Source organism: Leptonotus elevatus, chromosome 3 (assembly GCF_054856555.1).
Source record: "Leptonotus elevatus isolate MCC_2025b chromosome 3, RoL_Lele_1.0, whole genome shotgun sequence".
Classification (NCBI taxonomy): domain Eukaryota; kingdom Metazoa; phylum Chordata; class Actinopteri; order Syngnathiformes; family Syngnathidae; genus Leptonotus; species Leptonotus elevatus.
In genome coordinates, this window is record NC_141241.1 from 30,043,597 (window position 1) to 30,063,880 (window position 20,284).

The following is a 20,284-nucleotide window of genomic DNA, read 5'->3' on the forward strand; positions in this document are numbered from 1 at the left end:
TGAACATTGAATTCTTAGGCAGTCTTTTTTTTTTTTTTTTTACTCAATTGAAACATAAAATATATAACATTGCCTTGAAAATAATTAGTGCTGGACATAATTTGTTCTCTTCTTTTTTTTTGTCTAGATTAATCTAACTCCAATTCTGGAGTAAATACAAGCTTAGTGGCCGAGTGGTAGAGTGTCTGCCCTGAGGCTGGGAGGTCGTGGGTTCAGTCCCCGGCCGGGTCATACCAAAGACTATAAAAAACATTTGCCTCCCTGCTTGATACCCAGCATTAAGGGTTGGAATTGGGGGGTTAGAGCACCAAAATGATTCCCAAGTGTGTCTCCTGCTGCTGCTCACCGCTCCCTCAGGGGATGGGTCAAATGCGGAGAGCAAATTTCACCCCACTTAGGTGGGTGTGACAATCAGTGGTACTTTACTTTACTTATACATATTCATCTAGATTCAAATGCTTCATGTACATTTTGATGAAGGCATAATGTGTTCCTGAAATAATGAAACTGGCTGATGAAAAACAAGTATTTTACTTTGTTAAAGACCAATAAAGTTAGGCAAAAATGTACAGTACATACAGTCTTAATTAATAATAGCAATAAAATCTGTCTGACATGGCATAAGGCAGTCAAACCAGTGCTGGGCTGGACTGATACAAAAACTCGCCCCTGGCATTATAACTTAGGCCTGCTTAACCCAACTCCTGATCACACCTGGCTACCACCTAGCGCTGCCACTGATCTTAATGGGTTCAGTTTGCAATTTATATTGTAAATGGATTAATGGGCTGTTCCCTCCAAATTTTCGACTTCTCTTTTAGGGTGAAATATTAAAAAAATTGAGTTGTACACTTTTCGGTCCCTGTTGCGGGATTCACTCTTTGCTTAGCTGCTACCCCCTGGTATCACATGGAACAATTTAACATTTAAGTAATTTTAACACACAATGTATCTTAACTCATTCACTCCCAGCCATTTTCACTGAAACAATCCCCTTCACTCTCAGCTGTTATACTGGATTTTAACTGATTTTGCAAAGCCCACACAATATTTTGTTCTATTGCTATAAAAACATGAAACCTACCAAAAGAAAGATCTCGTCTCTTCTTTTATCAGGAAAAAAATGTATATTTCCATCTGTTTCTGTTTTGCAGCATTTAGCATTAGAATAACGCTAAGTTTCATCATTATTCACAAATTATTTATAATTATGAGTAAATAAGCTTTTTTCAACATTGCCCTGGTTGATCTATTTTGCTATGCTGTCACTTGCTGGCCATTTGTGGAATAACAACCATTTCTTCAACCGTTCTTTGCAGTTGAGAGGCTGCATCAAAGCCTTCTGTATGCTCTAGCATTAAAAAAAAAATAACATTTAAAAGAACGTATAAATATGTCTTTGGGACACTTAAAAGATTTAAAATAGATTATATTTATACGTTTTGGGGAGCAAATGAGTTAAAGGGAGACTGCACACTTATATAATCAAATGTGTATAGTTAGAAATAATAACATTTTATAACCATGAGGTCTGAGTAAAAGTAAATATCTGCCTACTGGGGACAGATCACTGTGTTAATGTAATTTTTTTCTTTTCTTCCTTGTGTGCACCTGTTTTTAAGGCTTTCTAATGATAATCCTATCTGATGTGTTCAAGGTTCATCTGTTCGGTGCTTCCTTGGGTGGCTTCCTGGCCCAAAAGTTTGCGGAATTCACATGCAAGTCCCCCAGGGTGCACTCTTTGATACTGTGTAATTCATTCAGTGATACCTCCATCTTTAACCAGACATGGACAGTGAACAGGTTTTCCCTCAATATTTGTGCTGTTTGATGCCGTAACATGATTAAGAGCATACTCACACTCGGCAATCTGTGCAATGTTTGCGCTCAGGTGACATTTAAAGTATGGCTAGTGTGTGCTCAAGATCAGTACACTTCCTATGCTCAGGGATGGTTTGAAGAGGCGAGCCATGGCTGGCACCATTTTTGATTTGCTTATTGAACATACATAGCCCCGGTGTAGCGCCATCCTTGATAGTATGTGCTAGCTATTGAAAAGTGACATCAGCAGCCACTGGGTATTTGCAAACATCTCAAATATGGTAAATGTTGAAGCTAACAATAAACAGTGGGAAAAAAATTGACTTAAAATTTTAGCTATTTTGTCTTAGCTGAATGACTAGATTAGTGGTGCAACGGATCACAAAAGTCACGGTTTGGATCAGATCACGGATTTGAGTCACTGATCGGATTGTTTTTCAGATCAGAAAAAAAAAAGAGAAATAGTACTTTGCATTCATTTATTTTTTAAAGCGTTTTTTTCCATTAAATAAAAATATATATATTCAAAATATCTAGTACAGTATAGCCGTTTAGGATTTAGGAACAACTTTCAAGTGCAATATGAGGCAGAAACAACCTTCTTTTTACATGGTTCATGTGTAAAATAACAAGGTATTAATGGCTTAAAGTTTTGTTCCTATAATCTAAACAGCTAAGTTTGAGATTTTGAGTTGAATGTTTTTCTTTTTTAATGGTCAAAAGTGTTTTTATAAAATAAATGAAAACAAAGTTATATTTATCTTTTTCTTTTAAATAATGAAAAGACCATAACGTGCAATTTAAGGCCCATTTCCTCCCTTTAAACGTGGAGAGTGAATTACAAAGTAGCCTTGGTCCAGAATATTGAAAAATAAATAAAGTTAACCATACCAGCTGTCAAACTTACTTACCAGCCGGCTGCCGCTTGCTTTGCTCCGTTTCTTCCCACAGCCAGCATTTTCAAACCCCTTTCAAGCCTTCAGCCTCAGTGTTATTATAAAGCTTGTGCGGGCTTAAATAAAGGCCAGTTTGGAGGAGAGAGAAAAATACAATAATAGCAAGCAACTCACACTTGAGGAGGACACATGATTCACTCGTTGGTCATGTTAACAGCTAGCCGCTAGCCACTTACGTCTGAGACTTCTGCCGTATCGTACAATGACGGCGTAATTAATTAGTGGTTTCTTAGGATCCTAAATTAGCGATTAAACATGAGTTCGGGATAGCGTTGGGTTGATGTTGGTCACAACTACAATCCCAATCAAAGAAACGTCTAAAAGGGAAGTCAAGCTAGCCATCACGCTACAACGTGGGCGAACTTAAAAGTAAAAGTGTACTAAGGCTACTTGCTTTGCCGTCAATGTATTTGCTCTATTTGGTCAACTTTATTTTGAAGTTAGGTTAAGCGTGTTACGTTGAGTATGTTTCAGCTTCGTTAACATGTCAGAATGGTATCGACTGTGAATGCGCACTTTGTTTGTTTTTTATCCAAACCGTGGGCGTGTTCCGAACCATCCACGGATCAATGATGATCTGTTGCACCACTCACTACTATACAGTGTATATAGTGTGTGTTAACGGCTAGGGGCAGCATACAATGCAGCACAAGACAACAGCAGCAGCACAATAGAATCACTGCACAGCAATGATACCACCTGATAGCCACCTTGCGCATTAGAGGAAAAAAAACACAATGCAACATATAATTAAGTGGCGGTGCATCACAATGGCAAAAAACTCACTTTTTAAATAGCAGCGTTAATATTGGACAGGGAAGGGGAATCTCAGCTGGCACGGATGGACTAGCCTGGTGTGAGTATGCCTTTAAAACAAACTAATTTTATTATCTTTGTTTAGTTTTTGGTTGATGCCAGCTTTCATGTTGAAGAAGATTGTTCTCGGGAATTTTGCTAAAGGACCTGTCGACCCAGAAATGGCTGGTGCAATTGACTTCATGGTTGATAGGGTAAGGCAATGTGTGCTCATCTGTTCCTCAGTGAAAATAAGTAATGTGTATTTTATGTGCTGTAGCTTGAGAGCCTAAACCAGAGAGAGATAGCGTCCAGGCTAACACTGAACTGCCAGAATTCTTATGTGGAGCCACACAAAATAAAGGATGTTGCTGTGACTATAATAGATGTAAGTGGGAATGCATGAGTATGAATGCGATACATGAATTCATACAGTAGCTCTAATTAGCCATTTTGTGTTTTTTTTTTATACACTATTTAGGTTTTTGATCAGAGTGCACTGTCTTTAGAAGCCAAGGAAGAGATGTATAAATTGTTTCCAAATGCCAAACGAGCTCATCTGAAAACTGGTGGAAACTTCCCTTACCTTTGCCGAAGTGCTGATGTAAACCTCTACATACAGGTATGGCAGCATGAAATGAAGCCTTGCACAAAGTTGTTTGTAAATGTGTTGTGATTGCTTGTTATTTGGAAACCAGACTTCAATGTGGGTGTCATTTTAACATGACAAGACCCCCATTATGAAAGAATGGAACGCGGTCTTCCATGTACCCATTATGTTTATGTAGTCATAGCACACAATATTCTGTTTGCCTTGAAATATGAGTTAAAATGCTTGAAATTGGCTGGCACTGTCGGGGTTGTTTTTGGGATAACATTTGGCAGTAAAAGAGTTAAGTCTCTCACAAAAGTGAGTACACCCCTCACAGTTCTGCAGGTAGTTAATTATATATTTTCATGAGACAACACTGAAGAAATTAAACTTTATTGTTCCCTCGAAGTAACTCAAAATACAGCCATTAATAGCTATCCCTTGGCAAAAAAAGTGAGTACACCTAAGCAAAAATTGCATTTTGAAAACATTGGTGTCAGGGTAATTCATAGCATGGAAAGCCAAAATTTCAAACATCAACTTGATTGGATCAACGAATTGCTGAGAATTGCAATTTTTTTCTACTTTCAAATGAAAATTGAGTATCACCGCTGAATTTCAAATGACCTTTCCTCAGCAATCTCTTTTTTCAAATGAACAAGGTATCTTTGGAAAAAGGAAATCATTAAAAATCGAATCTGGCATTTGTTTTTGTATCAGAGGACTTATCTTTGTCAGCAGTGTGCAATTGTCAGTGAATTGGGCGTAACAAGAAAGTATAATTTGAAACCAAAAAAAAAAACTATTTAACAGGACAAAGGATTTAAAATACCATATTTTATTAACCTATAAGTACTTGGTATCGGTATCAGCGATATTGGCACCAGTATTTACTTAATATCGATCGATACCAAAATCTCAAGTATCGCACAGCTCTAATTTGCTTATCTCTCCTGCACAAAAAATATTTCAATGTTACAGGTGTTTTTATAATGTATTTTTGTCTGTGTGAATAAACAAAATTTAAAAAACGAAATTAAATTAATGTTTCCCCATTCATTTTCAATGGGACAGACATTCAACTTTTTCTAAGTCAACCTTTCCACACCCACTTCCATACATACAAATTATCATCATTACAGTTGGTAAAGTGCATTGTCTAGTAAGCAGGAGGTCGTGTGTTTGAATCCCACATCCGACTGTTCATTGCAATTGTATCCATGGCTATTAGGCTAAATGATATACATGCTTACCAACTGACTACCATATGAGGAAATGTATTATAAGTTCACTGATATGATTAAATGCATAATATCAACTTCAACGTTAGCTTTCAGCATCAGATGACAATTTTCAATATAAATACGCCATATGCCATGATTTTCAACAAGTTAAGTTAGCTCACATCCAGTTAATTAAATGTCATATATTAAGCCATATTTTCAGCTTTCAGTATTATAAACATGGGGAAATCCATTATAATTTCACTGAAATAATTAAATGCAGATAAGATTTCAGCATCAGATGAAAAGACGATTCTTCCTGTACATTTTGTTCACCAGTAAACCCTATATATGTCTTGATTTTAAAAAATAAATTAAAAAATCATATAATATAATCATAACTCCAACAAGGTTGAGAACCACTGGCCTTTGGCCATCTATATGTGGAGCAGCAGTTATTTTTTTCAGATCTTCAGAGAGTTCTTTGCCGTGAGGTGTCAAGTTGGATTTTTAGTGACAAATATGAGAAAGTGTGAGAGTTGTAATACCAAATTTAAAGGGATTACACCACAGAATTTTAAGCCCTTCCACAGTTAACTATAGGCATATAATGATTAAATCTTACCTTTAAAACCATGGTGGTGTAATTTTTTATGAAATATTAGGTATTTTGCTGGCAGTTTTTCTAATGCGGAAGTAAAACGCCTGGTTCAGTTAAACCCTGCCTCCCCGTGTGGATTGCTGCAAGACTGGCCAGCCGTTGCAGTACAACCGTGTCTTCTTTACATGTGTAAATTGGATGGATGTTTAATTCTTCAATAATCATTTGAAATAAAACGGCTCCTTGCCGCAAGAAATTGTAGTGGAGGAGGAGGGGAGAAGAAGGAAGAAAGAAAGAACAGAAGGGCGGGGGGGAAAGAGACGACCGTGCGTGGGTCTCAAACCAGAGCCTGCTGCTTACCGGGGGAGCTTAGTTACATAGTTTACACAAGTGTCAGCCAGAACCCTTTCTGGGATTTTAAAACGTCCAATTGTCATTGCAATTCGGCATTGCAAATGTGAAGGATAATTGATTGTTTGAATTCATTTGGACAGAATGTTTATCTCTTTGACTGCCAGACGTTTTCAGAAATGGGATGCTGTGGGTGCCAGCCGATTTAAGCATTTTGACTGATCTTTCAAGGTCCACAGAAAATTTTGTGTTTGGACTATGGAAACGCACATACTACCAAATTAAATTGATTGAACTCTCATCTTTCATCAGAAAAAAAAAAGTTTGTTTCTGCCTTATTCCGTTTTTCAGTAATCAACAATAGAAAATGGTTAGTTTCACCCAAATGCTCTGTTTTGGACCAAAATACGGAGAAATCAAGCTTTTTGTGAAACGATATTATTTCATGCACTCTAGTGAATTTGACACCTTTTTTTTCCATGAATGATGCCACAAACACCTAAACAGTGCTTTACTACTGTAATACACTACCACCAACAATGAAAACGTGTTTTTTGATAGAAAAATACGTTTATTTACATTCAACAGTGTAACAATTTGACAAAATAATTTGGCAAACTATTTACAAATGTGTGCAACTGTGGTACTATTTACAATTGTGTGGATGTTTCAAATACAGTTTTTCTTTTTGTAACACTCCCCTGCGTGCAAGGGGACGCAGCAGGATTTGCACAACAGATTAGTTTCACTGCGATTGCCCCTTCGCGTGCAGACGCTACACTTTCTTGCCGGCCTTTTTTTCCGGGGAATAGCAAGTATATATTGCAGTGTGTGTTTGGCCATGTTGCCATCAAGTCTACTCTTAGGATCATGACGGTGACCTGGTGTTATGTCTGGCTTCCTCATGTCCTTCAGTTCCTATACCGGGTGGTAGATGTTCTGATCCATCTTATCCACTCCATTCATGGTGGCATCGTAGTCCAGAACCAGTGTCTTCTCCGTGATCAGACTGTACCCACTCCTCCGATGAATATGCATTGGACTCGGGGTACTCTTCATCGTCCGATTGAACGTCCGCCTGTGCAGAAGTGCTCGGCTGTGCACCGCGTTTTCCGCCGTTAGCATCACTAGCCGGTGAGGCTTTACGACGTGATCATAGCCGCCGCGTCAACGCTTCCAACTTCGGCGTCAACCTCGGAGTCACCATCATCATCATCATCATCAATGTGCTCTTTAGCATGGTCGATGCTTTTCGACTACTCTTCATTGTCCGATTGAACGTCCGCCTGTGCAGAAGTGCTCGGTTGTGCACCGCATTTTCCGCCGTTAGCATCGCTAGCCGGTGAGGCTTTATGACGTGATCATAGCCGCCGCATCAACGCTTCCAACTTCGGCGTAAACCTCGGAGTGACCATCATCATCATCGTCGTCATCAATGTGCTCTTTAGCATTGGTCGATGCTTTTCGTCTTTGAAAAAAATGCTCAAGCGTGAGCTGCTTGCAACCGGTCGCCAGTTTCGCTTCCTCAGCCATTCTCCCCTCAACACTCTAGCTCCGCCTCACGTCTTCTACTGACGCCTACCCGATCTTGTCCAAAGAGTCATCTAGTGCCCAAAAATAGTCATTATACTAACTAGATCTGCTTGATACTTTCAGCACTGCTGGCCAAGGCTTTCCTCCACCCGTTTCCAAAAAAAAACAAAAAACATAGTGAACATCTTTTAACGTCTTTGGCATCCCTCCTTAGAATTTTACTAAACATTATTAAACGTTTTTGGCAGTCAAAGAGTTATTGATAAAGGCTACTTTTGTCGATATCCCATAGAGGGAGGTCTCAGAGAAAGTAAGCATGTGTTTAGTCCGCTGAGGCCGTGCTTTGTGTTTGACGTCAAACAGTGCCAACAGCTGGTTTTCTCAGGTTGGGATGGGCTGGTGCTTAGAGAACAGAAAGACCTAGAATTTCTCATACAGGGGCGAATGGTGAGGAATTAGCATTTTAACATGGTTATAAGCTCCAAAAAGTTTATTTTTTACATTGCTGTCCCTTTAACACACCTGCTCCCTATTTGCACCCACAACATTGCAAAACGAGTCACATGACACTGGGGAGGGAAAAGGACTGACTGTGCTCAATTAGGACATTTTCATTTAAGGCTTTACTAACTTATCTTCCCATGACATGAGCTATTAATGGCTGTAATTTTAGATATTTTCAGAGGTGGCAAATCCAGGTCCAAAAAGTAAAAACCCTGCCGCAGTTTGGCTTTAGCCCCTGATGCTAGCTAGCTAGCTAGCTATTGTTGTGGAGGAGATATTTTCCTCCGGGTGTTCATTTTCTTTCGGATAGTGAGAATGTTGGTTATCTGAATACAGGCTGGAGATCGATGAACAGTTCCTTCGAAGCTTTTATTTCTACAGAATATTCCGGGCACAAGTGAGTTACAGGCAATGGCTGTAGCTTCTCACAAGTGCGAAGATTACAGAGGATTTACAATATTCTTATACTATCTTGAAGGGCGGTACCACACAGTTTCCAGTAAACAGTTCACAAAGTTGACCGGACATGAGATAAAACTCAAGGACACTATTCAGACACAAAACAAAAGCCCATTTGAGGAATAGAGGAGGTTTTTCAGTCATGACTGCACCTGGCAGAAATTGCGATAACACTCACAAAAGATACATCCGCAGAACAAAGCTCTACTGAGGAAATAAGTAAATTAAAACAGTTATGACTAAATCAGAAGACCCTCTTCACTATCTAGCTCCCTATCAGGTAAACAAGCACCAATAGAGCTAGCTGGCTAGCACTTGGGGCTTAAGCCAAATTGTTGCAAGGTTTCTACTTTCTGGACCTGGATTTGCCACCTTTGGTTACTTTGAGGTAACAATAAATTTACAATTTTAAATTAATTTACTGTTATATAAGATGTACACTGATGACTTTTAATTGTGTCAAAAATATCATTTCTTCAGTGTTGTCCATTGAAACACTCTTTATTTGCAGATATGTGAGGGGTGTACTCACTTTTGTGTGTTACTGTATTCCTTGATCTCTAGATTCATTTGCGTCAGTTCCATGGAACACGGTATGCTGCCATTGCTATGGTGAGTGCTAAGAAGCTGGAGGTCCAGGAGTGCCACCTGAAAACATGCCAAGAATCTGACAATGAGCAATGACAAGCATTTTGTAGATTTGCAAAAATATCACTGAACTTTTTTCATTAAAAATGAAATAAAATACTGTTAATTTTTGTCTGTGTACATTGTCAGTCATCCAATTCATGGTAATCTGCAAAGGTTAATTAGAGGCAACTATACTCTTGGTTGTTGACTTCATCTTGACCACAAAAACGTATTAACTTTACAATGCTACGAAAGAAGTGAGGGTGAATTTAAATGTTCAAAATTTTATGGCCTCAAGAAAAACAGTTTGCGAAAATGCGAACATCTTTGCTACATTTACTGGAGCATGGATGAATGTTGAAAATACAGCATGCGCTGCGTTCAAGTAGGGATGGGTACCTTTCGCATTTGAACCGGTTCAGTTCCAATTGTCAGTATCAGGGTATCGATGCCGGTACTGAACAGTACCAATTTTCTGTACTTTTGTTCTGTTATTTGTGGTAATAAATGTTAATTCATTTAACAATAAAATAATAGTTGTAATAATAATAATACATTTAATTTGTAATGCACTTTACATTTTAAAAAGGAACATTCACTTTAACAGTTATTTTTATTAAATAAAATCTGACCAATAATAAAACATCATAAATTTAAAACACATGAGCCAGAGGATGGAGTAAAAAAAAAAATAATAATCAAGGTGTATCGCATTAATAAAGTATAAACAATACCAACAATTTATTAATATTACAAATTACAAAGTGAGAAGCAAAGTTCTTTATAATGAACCGCATAATGAACAAAGTTGAGCAGTAATACACGAACATCCACCCATCCATTTTATTAACCGCTTATTCCTCAGAAGATAAATAATTATATTATAGTTATTTTGGTTCCTTGTGCAGTTTTTCAAGAAAGTGCCCGCCCCACATAGCGCGATTAATTTGAACCCAACTTGGGAGTAAAATCTCGCAAAAAATGACAGTTGGAAGAGGTTGTGAACGACAATGAATTGAATTGGGACTCAGGAGCAAACTCATTTTAATGTATGTATCCGATGCGGTACGTAATGCTTACTAGTGCTACATGTTGGCCACAAGATTTTGCGATTTTATCATTACCCATAAAATTATAAATATGGTATAAGTATGTGGTAAGTATTGTTCTAAAACTCTATAATATATTGTAACGATGGTAAAGCCACGCACCTTGCAACATCAATCGGTGGGTGAAGACGGACATCTGCTTTGTCCGCACCGGGGAGAGGCGGGAGACGACGCGGTGCTCCCCACATATGGCGCCGCTCGGCCTCAGCACCAAGAAGTCCACGCACTAGGTGTGGGGCACCATGCTCAACCAAAGCATGTTAGGAACCGCGAAGCTTCACTCTTGTTTGGCTTGTCGGCAGTCAAATTTCGCTTGCTTCCACCCTAACCCGGAAATGTAACATGAATGAAATCCAGCGCGAATGGGTGATGTCAGTACGCTGGTTGTGCGTACACTGCTGCGTTCAAGTGCGCCATAGAAAATTACCAACACATCTACTCTCGCTCAGTCCCGACTTAAGATGCACTTCGGAACATGACACCATCTAATTTAACGTGAATCGGTGTCTTCACTACCCATCCCACCCGGAGTTCAGTGATACACTGAATCTCTGGTCATCTACAACCCACAGTCGAACAACAACATTTACAGACACACAAAAGGCGCACCTCATTATTAGGCATCGAATTTTGAGAAAATGTAAGACTTTTAAGTGCACCTTATGGCCGTGACAATACGGTAATTAATGAGACATACTCCAGTGCGACTTAAGTATTTATTTTCCTACCTAATTATGCATTCTTGGCCTAGTGCGACTTATACTCCAGAGCGATTTATAGTCTGGAAAATACGGTATTAGAACAGTCGCAACAATATTTTGTTTGGATTATGGACTGCAAGTGTTTGTCGTTAAGCTGTACTGAGCGCTTTTGGAGTGTTAGGGCACTGGGGTAGTTGGTGGTTGTGGATCCCAAAACACGTAGACCAGGAAATGAGATATGAGGATTTATTCCACAGAGTATGCCTTAGCTCAGAAACAAACAACCCAAAGAGCTGGTAGAACAACAACAACTTCAGATGGCGTGGCAAAAGCACACACAGTCTTGACGTAAATGCTTTGTGACGTCATCGTTTCTACACATTAGAATGGCAAGAACATGTCAAGAGCTTGCCCTTGTAGATGTCGTTTGACTACTATAACAATCGGTGTGGCTTGTATAATAGTCACAGGCAAAAGCATTACAATCCGCCGTTTGTTTTCACCGTATAAAAGAAGAATTTGCATTGTGTTGCTTTGGGGAAGTATCAGAAATGCCCGAATGTTCAGAACTGTCAATAGAAGTTTTTCAAAGAACTAAATAAACATTACACACACATATAGCCTAATAATAATAATAATAAATAATACCCCACAGCTAGTTTTAATAACAGCCTATTAGGGCAACATGACTGCAAGACTTTTAGCAAAGAAATAACTTAGTTATGGTTTGTACAAAATACAGGGTGACAAAAAAAAGGCCATCACCATAATTTGTCAATTCTTTTTATTTTTCTGATTTACCAAGAAGAATTAATGTTCTAAGAGTCTACCAAATTTGACCTTCGAGATGCCATGGACTACTGAGGAAAATACACTTATAGTTGAGGCATATTTTCGGCTTAAGTCTATCCACGCAACTCAATTTCAATTCAAAGAACAATTCGGATGTCGTGAATTTCCTATCCACGCAATGATCTACATATGGGTCAACAAGTTCAGAACCCATGGGACTGTGCATAACCTCAATGGTAAAGACACTAACAGACAATCACACTCTGGACGACCGAAATCATCAAAGACACCACACAACGTTGCTGCAGTAAGAGAGACGGTTGTACGCAGCCCAAGCAAGTCTGTGCGTCGGCGAAGTCAGGAGCTTGGAATCAACCGGGAATCTGTGCGGAGAATGGTTATGCACAGTCCCATGGGTTCTAAACTTGTTGACCCATCTGTAGATCACAGGACATTCACGCCATCCAAACCGTTCTTTGAATTGCAATTGAGCTGCGTGGATAGACTTCAGCCGAAAACATGCCATCCATCCATCATGTAGCACTTATCCGGGGTCGGGTCGCGGGGGCAGCAGCTTTAGCAGGGAAGCCCAGACTTCCCTCTCCCCAGCCACTTCAACCAGCTCCTCCAGCGGGATCCCAAGGCGTTCCCAGGCCAGCCGAGAGACATAGTCTCTCCAGCGTGTCCTGGGTCGTCCCCGGGGCCTCCCGCCGGTGGGACATGCCCGGAACACCTCTCCAGGGAGGCGTCTAGGAGGCATCCGAAACAGATGCCCGAGCCACCTCAACTAGTTCCTCTCAATGTGGAGGAGTAATGGGTCGACACTGAGTCCCTCCCGGATGGCCGAGCTTCTCACTCTATCTCTAATGGAGAGCCGAAAATATGCCTCAACTATAAATGTATTTTCCTCAGTAGTCCATGGCATCTCAAAGGTCAAATTTGGTAGACTCTTAGAACAATAATTCTTCTTGGTAAATCTGAAAAATAAAAATAATTGATTATTTAAAAAGTTATTCAAGTTTAGGTGATGACCGTTTTTTTTTGTGTCACCCGGTAATAGCTAGTAATTCAGCTAATAATTAATGCGTGCTGATTTAGTACAAACCACTTAAAAATAAAATGTTAACAGCTTTTAAGATTTTTCAATTAAATTAACCTTAAGGAGCAAATGGAGCAAATCAATATTAAAATGGGAGCTTTAAAAAGTGTTACACTAGTTACCATGACCCTCTCAGGCATTATGCTACAATTAGTAAATAAATAGACCAATAGTAACCAAACAGACCAAGGGCATGAGAATGAATAAGACTGTTATTACAAGAAGGCAAAAGGGTACTTTTCACAGGCAATTGACAATTTCAAACATCCAGGCATTTCTGATATTTCCACAATGCAACTCAATGCAAATGCTTCGACCACCGACGACGTATTGGATTGCTTTTGTCTGTGACTACTAGCATAATACAAACCAGACACAAACGACAGTTCATCACATTTTGAAGTCAAAATAATTCCCACAAATCAAATTACAATGATCTTAAATCCAATGCTTTTCAATGCACAGACCTCAGAGAGCTTCCTTTCACCGTCATTAGTTGTGCCCTGTGCTGATCATCACGTTATCATTATTGATTTAGCGTATAGCGTTAAACTAGCTAATTAGGTGGCCATTCGGTTAATTTATGATCAGTTTTTTGTGCTGTATGAGACGGCTACTTCACAACAAAATGATTGGAATAGAGGGCAAACAAACAATACAATTTTACTGGATTCATAACAGTTACCTGGCTGGGGTGGAGCAGGAGACAAGATGCTTGTGACGTGTCCCACAGCGACCACGGCTAATAATGTTCACGTGACAGAGAGAGAGAGAGAGAGTTTTGCTTTGTGATTTGTCTTAGTGGACCTGCCGTATTGACTTCCGCCTCCACACAACAAGCGTTTGAGTGACGTTGTGCAGTCAGTAAAGAAGAGAACGTCAGAAATAATTGAAGCGTGTTCAATGGCATCGCTGCTTTGCTCCTTCACCAAGTACAAAGCGGGTATCGGAAGTTTTCTTCTTTACTTTGATGCGTTAACTATTAAAATGATTTCATTGTTAACTTGAACAGCACTTGGTGTGATTTATAATGTAATACTGTAATTACTGATTCAAATTTATGCATCTAACATGAATGATTTCAATGTTAAACGTTTAGCAAGGTATGTGAGTAAATATAAAAGATTACGAAGTGGATATTTTGCAGTGACCAGCAAAAAATAACACAAATGCAAAGGGAACGCAGCAGCACTTTGCCCGTATGAGTTCCAGGCGTGTAAAATAAATACGTTGTTAAAATTTTAACGACATCCTCACAGCAAGGGGGGAAAAAAAGAGGGATAGAGAGAGCGCTAGGTCGGGCTTGCGGCGCATATCCCCCTCCCCACACGTTTAATCGTGCATCTTTTCTAAAAGATTGTGTCAACAAATGGACCTGTCCTCAGTAAACTTTTTTTTTTTACTTTCCAAAGGGCACTTTTTTTGCAAGAGAGCAGAGGGGCAAGGGTGTCAGCATAACTAGGAGTCTGCCTGTGCGCGCCAGTGATTGCAATATTAAAACTTTTTTTTTTTTTTAGGAGTTTTGCCGTAGTGGAAGTGGCTGCGATAAGTGAAGCAAAGCAAAGCCCCTCTCTTTGGTATGCGCAAATGAAAACCCGTGTGCACTCCGGCAGTGAAACACCAGTGAGTTTATTCTCCTTAAAAAAAAAAAAAAAACGTATCGATAAGAATCGTTAAGCAGGATCGAAAATGGATTTGGAATCATACAAATCATATAAATTCCCATCCCTAATCAGGATAGCACTACATACATCTGCACACATGAAAGTTAGATGTTGTAATGGGCTCGGTAAGATATGATGTCATCGTTTTAAGATACTCTTAATAGCTTTCATTTCATCAGCGGACAGAGGTAAAAGGTTGTAGCCACTCAGCTCAGGCTTTCCTGGAAAAACAAAGAAAACCAACTGTCACATGCAAGAAAGCTCCTCATTGCTTTTTGTAAATAGAAAACAGCTCATTTGTTGTAGATACTGTATTTCACCAGAAGAGTATAATGTACAGATGACTGTAAATGTGAAAATGGATATGCATTTCTTACCTTGCGTCTCATTGAGACGATTGACATTTGCTTTTAGTCCTTTGTGAAGATCATTTAGTTCGCTGTTCAGCTGTTCCTGGTCTACACATACAGTAAAAATTTAATTGTTTCATATTTGGGACAAACAGTGCTACATACGTTTGACAGTTACAAATGGTTGAACAGATTTTACCTTTCTGAATCATTTCTCTCGCCTTGGATTTGGGGAATTTGATGAACATATTTCCAAAGCAAATCTTCATCTTTGCTGCAAGTGACAGGAATCAGACAGTCATTGCCATTTCATATGGAATTAACTTTGAAATCAAGGCATCACTAACCTGGACACACACCATTCTTCAGTGCATTCAGTGCTTCTCTGTTCCTGTTTCTCTTCATGTCCAGGTCAATTATCTTAGATGCAAACACACATATTGTAGCAACAGAAAAGATCACTGAAGTATGTGACAAACAGGCTTCGAGTAATTTCAACTATTTCTATTGAATAAAAATATCAAGAATGGGGTTATGGGTGTGTGTGTGGGGGGGGGGGGCATAAAGCACGAATGTAGGGGCAACATTAACTTGTGTTAATGAATGGGTAATGATTGGACTGGGTATCGATTCCAATTTCCTCAATTGATTTGATTTCAATTCACAAGAGTTCAGTTCCATTCGATTAGTTTCCAATTCACTTCAATTCAATCAGATATTGATTAATTATGGAACATCAATTCTTCGTAAATATCATGGACATGATAAAAATTTCACAAACATTAAATTCTAAATAAAATTTTGCCGAGGCAGTAACTGGTTAAATGCTTGACCTGGACTGAAACCACGTCTATCACATCTATTTGAGGATTTTTAGCTTTAACTTAGTTATGGGTTTTTTTGGCTTTTCTTTTTTGCGCGCCGCTTGTTTTTGTTTTGTTTTTATTTTGCAAAGCCTGACGGCAATGGTACACACTAGTGATGGGAAAATGAAGCTTCATGAAGCACTTGTGATATTTTTGACTCTCCTAGATGGTGCTCTTGGTTTAAATATAAAGGCTAGTGCAAAGGAAATTGATTACATTTCCACTGCATCTTTCAACGAAGAGTGGCATCTAGGGGAGTCAAAAAATATTACAAGTGCTTCATGAAGCTTCATTTTCCCATCACTAGTACACACACACTAGCTACTAGGGATGAGCGAGCACATCACCATCTGTATCTGTTCAACCATCTAAATGATCTGTATCTGTATTCAGAGGGGGCGTGGTAAAAAAACAGATGTGGGCATGGTTTAAATTGTTTAAATGGCCGTGGTTTGATCGGAAATAAATGGGGCTTACAACGAAAGTATTTTTTGTTTCAAATTCACACTTAAAATAAATGGTAAAATAGTGTGAAATTGCCTCTCCCATTGATATCCACCGATTCGAACCACTGGTGGTTCGGACCAATTACAGAGCGACATTGTATTTGGGGGCGGGATATGCAGCTGTGACGAAAACAAGAAGTGCCGAAGCCGTAGGAAGAAACAAACCAAACATGGCGACACTGGTGGACGAATGCGTGGACGCTGCAATTAATTCTGTTCTCGCTGAATTAGTCTCTTGTATCCGCATATTAAACCGACAACATAAACTCATTGCCATGATATTAGCTAGTCACAACAGTCGGTGACGATTATTTCATCCTTTGCCATGATTGGTCGAAACAAAAGTGAGGTAGACGTGCACACGATTCTGCTTCGTCTAATCAGCTCGAAGTGTTGTACAGCACGCCCCGCCTTTCCCGAGCAAATCAACGCGGAGCAGTCCCAGACTGATATTGTGGAGAACTCCCTCGAGTGAAGCACAAATCAATCTGACTATTGGCAGGCTACTAGTCTGTGGCAAATTTTATGATTTGAAAACGGATTGGTTTATTATTAATCAAATTAATGTGGCTATGACTAAGGCTGGTTATAATTTTTAAAAAAAACACGGAATAGTTGTTTGTGTCATCCCTTGTATCATATCTAATAACAAAAATAAATATCGAGAATTTGTGACATTTGGGCAATCAAAGTGATGAGTGATGAGCAGCTCTGTCCCAAGATGTCCTGTGCTCACGTCTTTTCCTATTGGCTCAAAGCGCAGACGCGGCATCTCGTGTTTATATTTATGGAAATAAAAGCAGTTAAATTAACTGTTATCTGGTACCTAACTAACTAGATAACGTTTCACGTCACATTTAAAGATTCCACGGCTCGGCTGAACTGTGCAGCCCACACAAGGATTTCCGTTTTTAGGTATTAAAACATTTATGACTGTTGACCCCGCTTAACGTAAACAACATACATTTATGCGTTTTAACTTGCGTGTCGCATTAAAAAAAAAACTTTTTAAAAAGCGTATATAGTGTACCTGTTTTTTTTTGTTTGTTTTTTACCTGTTGTTTGGTTGTAAGGACATCTTCAGCTGCCTCCTCTACCTCTCTCAAACTATCCAAAACACGGTGATATTCAGAGTCCATGGCTGTTTCAAAATTCAGGAACGACATTTTTCGAAGTACACACAACTTCCACGATGGCTACAGAAGCCTGCGTCAATGGGACATAAGGAAAATCATGCAACTTTCTCCAACACGTAACCGACTGTTACCAGTGAAGGTACCAGATCCACTCGGACTCGGCTACCACTGACGTCACGCAATTCGGCGGCCCATGCCGATGACGTCCCGCAACATGATTGGCTGGAAGTTTTCCGGTGATGCACGCTGGTACAAGCTCGTTGAAGCCACGGGGCGGCCATCTTACTCCTTCCGTCTCGCGAGCAGACTACTGTATAAACCAGACGCGTATTTAGCCCATTTAATAGCACCCCCAAAATTTTAGAGTATGTTTATAGATATATTTTACAGTGTGTTCTTTTAAAGAAGCTAGAAACTTATAGCGATAATATATATAAACTATAGAGTTTAAAAGTAATATTTAAATAACAAAAATACAATACACCCCCATTTAATTGAAAATGGTTTGACCCACCTTGACCCCTCCTCTCCTGAAGACAAGCGGAGCGCGTCGTCCTCCTCAGTCCATTCACGGAGTATGTCTGTCTCGTCAGTGAAATTAAGTGTTCCTTACTTACACCAGGATATGTGAAAAGTTTTTTACCTTCTACCACTCAACACCAACATTATCTTCATTACTCATCTGCTTTTTTGCTCCTCAATCATGTTGCTACTTCTTAAGTTCTTAACTCTTTGACCGCCAAAAACGTTAGTAAAATCCAAATGAGTGCCGAAAGACGTTAAAAGACCTTCACTGTGTTTTTTTGGGGGGAAACGGGTGGAGGAAAGCCTTGGCAAGCTGTGCTGAAAGTATCAAGCAGATCGAGTTAGTATAATGACTATTTTTGGGCACTAGATGGCAGCGATGACTCTTTGGACAAGATCGGGTAGGAGTCAGTAGAAGACGTGAGGCGGAGCTAGAGTGTTGAGGGGAGAATGGCTGAGGAAGCGAAAATGGCGACCGGTTGCAAGCAGCTCACGCTTGAGCATTTTTTTTCAAAGACGAAAAGCATCGACCAATGCTAAAGAGCACATTGATGATGATGATGGTGACTCCTAGGTTGACGCCGAAGTTGGAAGCGTTGACGCGGCGGCTTCGATCACGTCGTAAAGCCTCACCGGCTAGCGATGCTAACGGCGGAAAACGTGGTGCACAACCGAGCACTTCTGCACAGGCGGACGTTCAATCGGCCGATGAAGAGTACCCCGAGTCCAATGCATATTCATCGGAGGAGTGGGTACAGTCTGATCACGGAGAAGACACTGGTTCTGGACTACGATGCCACCATGAATGGAGTGGATAAGATGGATCAGAACATCTCTTACCACCCGGTATAAGAACTGAAGGACATGAGGAAGCCAGACGTAACACCAGGTCACCGTATCATGATCCTGAGAGTAGACTTGATGACAACATGGCCAAACACACACTGCAGTATATACCTGCTACTCCCCGGAAAAAAAGGCAGGCAAGAAAGTGCACGCGAAGTGGCAATCGCAGTGAAACTAATCTGTGGTGCAAATCCTGCTGCGTCCCCTTGCACGCAGGGGAGTTTTACACAATATACCTCACAAAAAGAAAAACTGTGTAGTTGAAACATCCACACAATTGTAAATAGTACCACAGTTGCACACATTTGTAAATAGTTTGCCAAATTGTTACACCGTTGAATGTAAATAAACTTATTTTGCTATTAAAAAACACTTTTTCATTGTTGGTGGTAGTGTTTTACAGAAGTAAAGCACTGTTTAGGTGTTTGTGGCATCATTCATGGAAAAAAAGGTGTCAATTTCACTAGAGTGCATGAAATAATATTGTTTCACAAAAAGCTTGATTTCTCTGTATTTTGGTCCAAAACAGAGCATTTGATGGAAACTAACCTATTTTCTATTGTTGATTACTGAAAAACGGAATAAGGTAGAAACAAACTTTTTTTTTCTAATCGCCACGGTCTTCGCCTCCGTCTCTGGGGTAGGTCCTGGCCCGAGCTGAGTCCATCTCCAGACAGTTGGACATCCTCGGGGACGTCTGTGGAACACGGATCCCCAGCCTGTCCCGAAACGTTGGGCGAAGCAGGCCCCGTCTCAAAAACGGGAACAACAGTGCCCCGGTATAGAGCCAGAAGTTTTTGTTGTGTTGACAGTCTTCTGTTTTGATTTAATTATAACTGTTTTGATTTTAGTTATAACTGTTTAGATTTAGTCATAACTGCTTTAATTTCCTCAGCAAAGCTTGATGAGTGTAATAATGTGACGGAACGTTTGAAGATTCTTCCTTCCTTTTCCCACGTAATTAGCCATCTGTTTTGGGGAAGAAAATGTGTTAAAAAGGATTCCTTTGTAAAGTTGTGTTTGCTGCGGGGGTGCCGGGTTGTCTGGGGCCAACTGTGTTTTCGCATCGGTCGGCCATCTGTCGGTGTGCCAGGTTGTCTGACCTACTATATTTCCACATCAATTGGCCATCTGTCAATGTGTATTGAGTACTGTCTATCTTGGGACTTAGGGGCGGCACTGGTGAGGAGGGAGGAAGGGGAGGGTTTTTTGGGGGGACCGCTAT

At 39.8% G+C, this 20,284-nt stretch overlaps 2 protein-coding genes across 3 annotated transcripts in view; one reads left to right on the forward strand and one right to left on the reverse strand.

The window, feature by feature from the left end:
• The window catches only part of spg21 (SPG21 abhydrolase domain containing, maspardin), a 61,013-nt gene extending 40,932 nt beyond the window's left edge, over window positions 1–20,081 (forward strand). Inside the window, exons 5-9 of one of the 2 annotated variants that reach the window (XM_086070739.1) lie at window positions 1,658–1,803; window positions 3,679–3,787; window positions 3,853–3,960; window positions 4,054–4,194; window positions 19,704–20,081. In XM_086070739.1, coding sequence (XP_085926865.1) covers window positions 1,658–1,803; window positions 3,679–3,787; window positions 3,853–3,960; window positions 4,054–4,194; window positions 19,704–19,844 — 645 coding nt within the window. In that variant the 3' untranslated portion in view covers window positions 19,845–20,081. Of the gene's footprint in view, window positions 1–1,657; window positions 1,804–3,678; window positions 3,788–3,852; window positions 3,961–4,053; window positions 4,195–9,399; window positions 9,590–19,703 lie in introns of those variants that run through there. The other variant, XM_086070740.1, reaches the window with a different exon arrangement.
• Window positions 14,777–17,868, reverse strand: pdrg1 (p53 and DNA-damage regulated 1). The gene is made up of 5 exons (XM_086070416.1): window positions 17,608–17,868; window positions 15,528–15,600; window positions 15,380–15,454; window positions 15,208–15,288; window positions 14,777–15,051 (listed from the first exon to the last, which is right to left on the reverse strand). Exons 1-5 carry the CDS (start codon window positions 17,716–17,718, stop codon window positions 14,969–14,971), a joined length of 423 nt encoding a protein of 140 aa, XP_085926542.1. The 5' UTR covers window positions 17,719–17,868; the 3' UTR covers window positions 14,777–14,968.
• Window positions 20,082–20,284: the final 203 nt, after the last annotated feature.

What these genes read in the sequence shown, in the direction of transcription:
- pdrg1 (XM_086070416.1), bottom strand. Translation starts at nt 17,718, where the DNA reads ATGTCGTTCCTGAATTTTGAAACAGCCATGGACTCTGAATATCACCGT. An exon ending in TCCTTACAACCAAACAACAG is followed by an intron (nt 15,601 to 17,607) that starts GTAAAAAACAAA and finishes TTTGCATCTAAG; the next exon opens with ATAATTGACCTGGACATGAA. An exon ending in GAGAGAAATGATTCAGAAAG is followed by an intron (nt 15,289 to 15,379) that starts GTAAAATCTGTT and finishes CTGTATGTGTAG; the next exon opens with ACCAGGAACAGCTGAACAGC.